At 36.3% G+C, this 9,938-nt stretch overlaps 1 protein-coding gene across 1 annotated transcript in view; it reads left to right on the top strand.

Moving 5' to 3' along the window:
* The first annotated feature begins 3,531 nt into the window (after window positions 1-3,531).
* Window positions 3,532-9,938, top strand: part of LOC124640330 (hemicentin-2) — a 32,119-nt gene continuing 25,712 nt past the window's right edge. Inside the window, exons 1-2 of the mRNA XM_047178045.1 lie at window positions 3,532-3,659; window positions 6,670-6,878. Coding sequence (XP_047034001.1) covers window positions 3,532-3,659; window positions 6,670-6,878 — 337 coding nt within the window. The remainder of the gene's footprint in view (window positions 3,660-6,669; window positions 6,879-9,938) is intronic.

Genomic DNA, 9,938 nt, shown 5'->3' with positions numbered 1-9,938 from the left:
CCCTCAGGTCTCAGTTAACATTCAAGGACAAGATATTCCCATAAATAATAAAACAAAATTTTTAGGCGTTTTCTTAGATTCAAAATTATCCGGGATTCACCACTTTAACTATTTGATCCAAAGATGCGAAAGAGCAATCTCCATCTTAAAAGCTCTCGCTGGTGTCTGGTGGGGGGCCCATCCCTTCACTATGAAACTGGTCTACAATGCCTTAGTCCGCAGTATCCTGGACTATGGGTCACACTTGGTGATTCCAAGCAACAAAGGTGCCTTGGCCGGTTTAGATAGGATTCAATCTCAATGCCTTCGAATCATCTCAGGTTGCATGAAGTCGTCGCCTATTAACGCCTTGCAGGTCGAATGCGCGGAACCTCCTCTAGCCCTGAGACGTCAGTACCTTGCTTCCCGTTTCCTATCCAGGGTTATTCCCAAGTCGTCCCACCCCCTCATCCCAAAACTCAGAGAGCTTGACACTCTTTGTCACAGCTCCAAATATTGGGAACACAAAGAAATCCCCCTATTCCTAAAAGCATACCGGTTTTTTCAAAATTTAGAATCCCCCATTGCTCCATATCCCAGACTTCCTCTATTTAATTACCCCTATGAAGTACTTTGCTTCACCCCTAAAATATTCTATAACATTGGCATATCCAAAAACTCCCCATCGGCAAATTCGGCCTTTAATGCGGTTTTGGGTGAACGATGGATTGGGTTTCAAAAGTTCTTCACGGATGCTTCCAAATCAAATGGTGGCTGTACTGGAGCCGCGGTTTACTATCAGAATTCTAAAATAATTTTGAAATTCAAATGTCCGAAGGAGTCTTCTGTATTTACAGGCGAGTGTGTGGCACTATTGGAAGCTTGTCGTTTTATAGAGTCCCATGAGATTAGCTATGGAGTTATCTTTACTGACTCCCTTAGCTGTCTCCAAGCCCTATCCCAGAATCCCTTTAGAACTAAACTCCATTTTCCTATTGTCCTGGATATTAAAAAGTCCCTTTTCTCCTGCACTAGGCAAGAGAAAGAAGTTCACTTAGTCTGGATTCCTAGCCATTGCGGTATAGCGGGCAATGAATGTGCCGATGCATTGGCCAAAGATGCGTGTTCATCTGAGTCTGCTGACCTTGTACACTTCTCCCTTCAAGGGCATGACCTGCTAAACCTCCCTAAATTGAGTCTTGAGACCTCGTGGCAGGAATGCTGGAACATCTCCAGCAAAAAGAAGGGTAGCTCTTATTTCGCCATTCAACCGGTTGTAAAACCAAAACCGTGGTTTTCAAAATTTAAAAAATACCCTAAAAGGGTAATTTCAGTCCTGTGCAGAATACGGTTAGGTCACTGTTGTACACCGGTCTTTCTGCGCAAAATTCGGGTGCAGGATTCATCCCTCTGCGAGTGTGGACTGGATGAGGGTACCCTGGACCATATATTTTTTGACTGTCCTAACAACTCATCCTTTGATTTATATGGTCGTCTCCAAAAACTTAAAATTCCTCTCCCTACTAATTTCCGTTCCCTCTTATCCCACTCCTGTCCAGAACTGCTCCAGATGCTGTTGATGTTTATACATCAAAACAATATTAAATTATAAACTGTGGCCTATATTTAGGCCTCAGTTTGTATGGTTGTGGTATATGTATGTTATGTGTTACTAACATTTTCTTGTTATTTTTATATATGTAAATGTATTTCTGTTTGTTTCAGTGCCGTCCTACTAACACATTAAGTTACACAAGATCGGCCACAGCTCCGTCTTAAATCAATATATAATTATTATTTTTATTTTTTTTTTCATTAAAAGCACTACTTGCTTGTCATCCCACTTGTCATTGGCAGAATCGTCGAATTGACATCGACACGGATTGCCATATCCAAAAATAGAATAGAATAGATCTTTCATGAATGTGGATTTTAAACGACTTCAAAATAAGGGGTTTCTTAATACAGATGTGGCAATTTTTGTGAAATTAAGATAACAATACATATATCATACCATAACATTGATGGTACTTAACCATAAAAAAATATACAGTTACAAAATATAGTACGAAATAACGTCGCACATTCACATTTCTTTTATTTCCAGCGACGGAATCCTTTTCTAAGTCTCCTCAACTCTTCGTAGGGAGTCCAAAGGACTACTTTCCTTGACATGTACTTGTGCTAGTTGCAACTCTTTTGCTCAGTTGAACGCAAAAAAGTAGGTAGTACTTGTGTCCACTCTAGCTACGAGCTAAGGACGGCCGAATCTTATTCAAGGAATTTATTCTATGAGAATTTTACGCGTCATGATTTTGTGTTCTATGTGTGTGTGTGGAGATTCAAATTTGGAATAGCGAAAAAGTGTATTAAAAAATAAAAATAGAACTACTTCGATAAAGGTATACAATTACATTCAGCTTTATAATATTTTATGTCTACTTCTGTATGGGGCATATAATGTTGTTAAAATATGTATTGCAACAATTTATTATTTTAAATTGAATACTGTACCTACTAAACTATTTATTTACCTGTCATAATAAATTAATTCATTTAACTGTTATAATAAAGATTACAACAAAAATGACTACTGAGTTTAAACGCGTCATATATTAATTTCATTCTTATTATAAAAGTGCACTATAATCTAGTTTAACTGCGCTCTTATAAAATAATAAAAAATATATAGTTTAACGACAACTTAATAGTCTGTAGTCGCCGAAGAAGTCTCTTTATAACTACAAAACTTCTTACAGTTTCTCAGACGACTTTAACAACAGCTACATTCTAAGAAACGGACTGTTGAACTTATTTCTTCAATAATTAATATTGAAGAAATAAGTTCAACAGTTCTGCAGTTTAAATTCATTCAATATGGCAACCATATTTTATATTCCAATTGCAAATTCGCAAATAAAATTATATTGTTTGAAAAACTAATAAAATTAAATATAAAAAGTCGCAATTTTTCTTTTTCGTAACACATGTATTCCAAATTCAAATTTCGAATGCATAAATGTTTTTGTTTAATTTTTATATGCGAGAATAAGCTGAATGACACAATACCTTGGGCATAGTAAAAAAGAAATTATAATTTGAATAAAAAAAATAGAATGAAGACGCGCCATTTTCTAATCAAAGTTAACATTATTCGTTGTTGTTGCAATTTTAAGCTATCTTAGTAAATGATATGTTAAAATTTTGTGAAAATGTGGAACAACGTGAATTTATATAAATATAAGGTAGTTTGACTACCAAAACGATTTCTTCTTGACGGCTTCTTAATCAAGAATGTTACCTACGCACAGAATTTATCTTGTTCATATATATTTAAGAGCTATTTTCGTGAAATCTTATGGTAACTCGGACGATTGCGCTTAGGACCATATAGAATTGCTGCTTAGAAGCTGCGTAGAAACAATTTTTAAGTATCAGCGGGTGGATGGATTTATCTCAATTTCCGAAATACAGACTTTGTCAGTCATCCAATTAGGCAATCAATGTTTGAAATACCTATATTAACCACATATCTCCTTGTCAACAGTGCCGATGACACAAGTGGTGGCCGTGGCCGGCGAGCCGGTGTATCTGCCGTGCGACATCGCGACACAGGACGACGATGACGCCGTGTTACTCGTGCTGTGGTACCGGGAGGACCTGGGCACGCCTATTTATAGGTAAGTGTGTTTGTGAGACACTTGACACAAGTGGGTGTCTCTGCCGTGCGACATCGCGACACAGGACGACGATGACGCCGTGTTACTCGTGCTGTGGTACCGGGAGGACCTGGGTACGCCTATTTATAGGTAAGCCTCTAAGACGACCCACTGACCTAAGGTCTCTTTGATAGGGAAATAGTATCAGTTGTGTGCTGGGGCGCAGACATATGTCCCGTATTACTGCAGACATGTAACTTAAGGTTCGCAAGCCTATGAAATAAAAATCTTAGTTTTTAGTTAAAAATTAATCTTTATTGCTAGCCATAATAATTTTAACATAATCGACTTTTAGAACAGTTTCCCGAATATCAAAATTTTAATACTAATTTTGTATAAAGTTCGTGAAGAGAGCCCAAAGTTAGCAAAGTTCATCTTAAAGTCAGCTCGAAGTAATTTCAATAACCATTTTAATTTTCCAAACACTCGTTTTGACTAAACTTTTGCAATCGGAGTCACCTATCGACGATATTTTTTAATAATGTCTTAGATATTTTTACTGTAGGTACGGTAACAGTCTAGAACTTGGCACTAGGTACCTACATATATCCTTGATAATATATAAATGTTTTGAGCCACTTACAGACCATTTATTTGTTGGGATGGTCACTCAAACGCAACGTGAACGAAACGTGAAGTAAAAGTGCATGATATACTAGTGTTTTGAAACGCTATACGAAACTCCAGCTTATCAAACAGCGATGACGGAATTCATTACTGAACCCAAACTCGTTGCAAAACAAAAATCAGCGTATAAATCAGTAATCGCATATTTTTTTTAACCATAAAAACCTGTAGGAACAGTTTTTTTATCCTTTGAACGTACTTTTTGCATCCGTCGATGCATACGGAAAAGTTTTGAGTGCATCGAGTGTATCGCTACAAAAAGTATCAAATGTATCCTTTGACAGACGGTGCAAGGCAAGAACTTTCGAACTTAAGGTTGGTGCACATTATGTCGTATTGGCAGTTGGTAGTTGGTACTTTAGAAGGTATTGTGAAGTTGTTCTTACAAGAATGGGGTTGGTATTTAAGCAATTGTGCAGTTGGAGAGTTGGTTGTTGTGTGTTTTATTGTATAAAATATGAGCTCCTGTTAGTAACTTGATCCGCGTCTCGAAGGGACTATTTCCCACACCCGGATAAAAAATATTGTATACACCTGATAAATGAGTTCTTGACATTAGGCGTACGAACTCTTCAACTATGTAAATCGGTATAGATTTTAGATTAATAGAATAGTCTACTCAGCAAGAACTACTTGGATAATATTCAGATCAGAAATATTCCAATTTTATTATCAGCACTGAAAATTACGAGTGATTTTCCACATTTCAATATGCAAACTACAAGTATGCACAAACCTTTGCCCTATCCTCACATAATCAGGATTCGTCTTTCAATATGCACAAACACAAGATGGACTAAGCTTGCACTACTTTTCCAAAGTCCATTTCTCAGTCCCAATTCCTAGTAAAGATGGCCTTAAAAGGGTCGTGACTCACGCTTCGTTGAACCCTATTTGGAGATTAAAGGTACCTTTTGAGTAAAGGAAAAGACATAGTTTTGGTATAATATTATCATTGCTATTTGACCGGTTTTATCGTAATTTGTGCTTGTTAGACGGATAAGGAATTGGTTTGTCGTTGTCTGTTGGCTGTTTTGTTTTTCTACGACCAATTTTATCAATGGCTGATGGAAAGCTGCTATAATTTCAGTGGTATTTCTTGAGCTTTAAATTGCGGGACAAAACAGTAATTCTTATTTATAGAATGGTTAAAATAAAAAGCCATAGTAACATCTGTTCTATTGAACTCCATCCAGATATGGGAAATGGTTCCCTCGTCACGCGGGTGAAACCACGTCAAATAGCTAATTTCATATTAATCTTCAAAACACCACAAAAACAAAGAAAAATAAACGCCCATCCACTTAGACGAAGAACAAGCACATCTTGAATATAAAAGAATTTAAAACAAATATCGCTTTTTAAAGTTTCATGAGGAAACGGCGTTCCCAGAGATTTTTAAACATTCACGCTATGCACTTTTGTTACAAAGCAGACTTGGAAACTCTTAGAAAACGCTGTTTTGATTTGTAAGTAAAAGGGGATTTTGAAGCGTCGACTGGCATCTTTCACATCTCGGTGAAAAATATTTTTTACAAGCTTTTGCTTGTAAAAATTGATTCATCAATAACAGTGAATGTATGTGGTTCTCTGAGCATGTGTGAACTTATTCAATAGTTGTAGTCCTTCCAGTTACCATTTTGAGAAAGAAAAACTCAAAAATTACCAACACATGGTCAACATTTAAAACACGTTATTTCCGATTGCAAAATTTTCCCTGCTTAGATATATTTTTCATACATCACTTAATGTGCACTTAATTACCTCAAACCGTTCAAAACCACCTTAAACCGCCACATAATCAATAAAAGCATTAAGGTTTCCATAACTAGAACGCTAGTTATACTATACATAGATACAAGTTAGTTGAACCAAATAGGCTTCCTTCTCAAACTCTTGAACATTGAACAGGCAACTTGAAACTTGGCAAGGGCTCGAGTTTAATCAGTTAATTTGATTTTCACTTATAAAACGGAATATAGTTTTGATAACAGCTTTGTAAGAAAACAATTTTGCTTTCTTGGAAGTAAAAAATGGTGTGTACGTGCCAAGTTTTTTGGCTTAAAGCCAGGGGTAAAGCTTTTTTGATAATTGAACAATTAGTTTGGGTTATTTGTTGAATTGGAGTTCTGTAGAAGTGTTGAGAAGTGGGAGTTCGTTGTTGTGTTATTGAATTTGGTTTTGTAGGTAAATAGGATTTGTAAAGTTTGTCCAATTTGTCCAATTTTTACTACCGTACTCCTAATAGGCAGACTTGAACAAGCAAATTGAAGACCCTTTACTAACATTTATTGTCAAAAAATATCCTACCTAAAGACGAACTAACATCAATTTTTTCTTCCAGTGTCGACGCTCGGGAGCGAGACTTCGGAGTCGCAGAGCGCTGGTCAGACGAGAGCGTCTTCGCATCACGAGCATACTTCCTCCCGGAGAGAAGACCAGCAGAACTCGGGGTAGACCGGGTGAAGGCTTCCGACCAAGGAGTCTATCGGTGTAGGGTGGACTTCAAGCAAGCGCAGACGAGGAATTCAAGAGTCAATTTAACTGTTATTGGTGAGTTTCTTTTGTTATTTTTTTGTATTTATTTCATCATAACACATCGAACATTTTTCATCAAATAACTTTACGGCTTTACGATGGTAAATTGTATGAAAAAACATGACTGCCTATGCGTAAGGTTTCAAATGGATCTCCATATAGAGGATACAGTTCTATGACGAGAACCGGTATTCAGTTATTTACAGTTTCAAAAAGACTTATTTCCTTACTCTTTTTATCATTTGGTTCTTTCAATACATTGTATATACCTAATCGTTTGCATCGTAAAATTATTAATTTCCTAAAACAATTATTTGAATTAAACGAAAATTTTAGCTCCCAAGTTTCCAAAGAAACTACTTTTACAAAGATAAACTTAATTGTATCCAACTTTACATAACACGTGTATCATACAATCATTCTAAATTAGCTCTTAAATCCATACATATAAGATCATAAATTGAATGGCACTGTTCTATGAAAACATTTCCTAACAAAAGTAGATTCAGTCATTTCAAGGAATTTACTTATTTGTAACAAAAGAAAGCCGTTATTTCGGTGTTCTATAAATATATGACAAGCTAATTAGGTAAAGTTACTTTTGACAATGATAAATAATGTTTTTAGAAGGAGGAATGATCATGTAAGCGGTTGCTAAGGGTATTTCACAAACATTCATATTGTATATTTGTGCCATATCGTAGCTATGATATCTTTTGTAATGTGTGTCTATTTGTGTTTACAGACTGATTTTAATATGTTTGATAATACCTATTTATTTGGATGTTACCACATAACATTCGGTGGGCTGTACCGTTTCAAATGAACATCCCTACTAATATTATAAATGCAAAAGTACTCAACTCTTGTCTGTCTGTCTGTCTGTTACGCTTTCACGCCTAAACCACTGAAGTGATTTTCATAAATCACTTCAGAAATAGAGTTGACCTTGAGAAAGAACATAGGATAGTTTTTATCCCGGACTTTTGAACAATTCTCTTGGAAACGCGATATAACCGGAAGCTCGTAGGAGATAAGTGCTATTTTAAATATTCATCAAGCCTCTTCCCAATTATGTTGGGGTCGGCTACCAGTCTTACCACAGAAAGATACAGATAAGTACCAGTGCAAGGAGCAGCTACCTATCTGACCTCCTCTACCCAGTTACCCGGGCAACCGAGTACCCCTTGGCAAGACGGTAAATGATTTAAATATATCGAGTCAATAGCATAATTTTCAAGTAACTACACAGAGCTTTCAATAAATTACAATTATTAGTTGATTGCAAACCATTTGATTTGTACTACGAGCGGAAACTATAATGCTTTTAGTGTTGACTATTAAAACCAATTTACGACTACTAGCTCACCAATAATCGGGTACCTAATGTTTGAAATTCAAACATTGAATCGAAATCAGCTTGCGAATGATAACGGATTCAACCGAATATACTTACAATAGACTAGCATTAACCACCTTCGGATAAAACGTGGTTTAAAAAGTACGGCTTTAGCGCTCAGTAGGTATAGAAAATTGACTTCGAGACCATGGCTTAAACTTAGTGCTAAAGCCGGAACTTTTTTAAGACAACGTTTTATAATAAACTGGCATTTTTTTTTTAACTTTACTTGGGTATTAACCATCGCATCGGGCAAAGTATCGGACAATGGTTAGGGCTGATATATGTGCGAAGGCTTTTAAACAAAGGAAACCGCAGTGTGTGAAATCAAATGTTAATCACCTCGCTAAGTCCTTCCAAGCTTCCATAGGTCTGTACTCATCATCTATCATCTTCCTGCCCTTATCCCAATTTTATTAGGAGTTGGCGCAGCATGTTTTCTCCTTCCAGACTTTTTTATCTGCCGTCATCTTCCAAGAACCGTTCTTTCTAAGGTTCTTTCCGTAGGTCTGCACTAATATATTAAATTGTGAACTTGTGAACCGATATAAAGGGCCCACAGATACAGAGGTACTAGGTACTTTTTATCCGCATGCGGGAAGTAGTACCCCCGTAACGCGGCGATCAATTTAGTAGTACAACATAACAATTAACCGTACAACACCACGTCATTCTCAAATAAAGCTCAATGAAAATTACATACACCAGTGTCTCAACAATTCTCACACACATCCACGCCTCCATACATATTCATGAAGAAACTGCGGAACGACTGCTGAGAAAATATGTTGCTACTCCGTATCAGGGTGTTCTAGGTTCCTACAGACTGAGGAACTATACCCCCTGTATAATAGCGAGAGACTTAGAAAAAATTCAAATGCAGCAAATTACCTACTCCATCTGTCTGTCCGACTTTGACGCCATTACTGAACCGATTTATATGAAAGTTCCACGGATGAAATCTAGAACTTGATAGCAGAAGATACTTTTTATCCAGGAATGGGAAGTAGTACCCTCATGTTACTGGTAATAACTAAATAGTACAATATAAAAATTAACTACATTCCATCACGTCATTCTCTGATAAAGCTAAATGAAAACTACTATATACATATTCATGAAGAAACTGCGGAACGACTGCTGAGAAAATATGCTGCTACTCCGTATCAGGGTGTTCAAGCTACCTAGACACTGGGGAAGTATACCCCCTGGGTGGAAAATAGCTTAGTTATACAGGGAGATTGTAGACTTGGAAAAAGTTCAGTGAAATAGGTCAAATGTAATGACGTTTGACTATGAAATATGATGGTAAACATAGTATTTGCGACTGGTTCTTTTTGCGATTGCTTGAAAATAAAATAAGTTAGTTAGACCTTAGAGTCATGTTTAAGAAAATATTATATTATTTTTCTACACAATGTCAAACGTATTTTTAACATTTATTCGCTGTATCTAAGTCTTTTAAAATACCGTATTTTCCCTATGCTAAATGGTGAAAAAGATTACCCACCAAGTTATAGATCTAAAAGGCCAAGAGAAACCTAATTATAGAATTTTCGGCGTAAATTAACTACCACAAAATCAATATACTGTTGAAAATCTTCTTCTATGTAAAAAGACTCATTTAAAAGTCTTTTCAATACCAAAAACCTTCAACATTCACAATAAATAACAAT

The sequence above is a fragment of the Helicoverpa zea genome, chromosome 20, assembly GCF_022581195.2.
Source record: "Helicoverpa zea isolate HzStark_Cry1AcR chromosome 20, ilHelZeax1.1, whole genome shotgun sequence".
Classification (NCBI taxonomy): Eukaryota; Metazoa; Arthropoda; class Insecta; order Lepidoptera; family Noctuidae; genus Helicoverpa; species Helicoverpa zea.
Note: the sequence above shows the minus strand (reverse complement) of the source record. Positions and strands in the feature narration are given on the sequence as shown.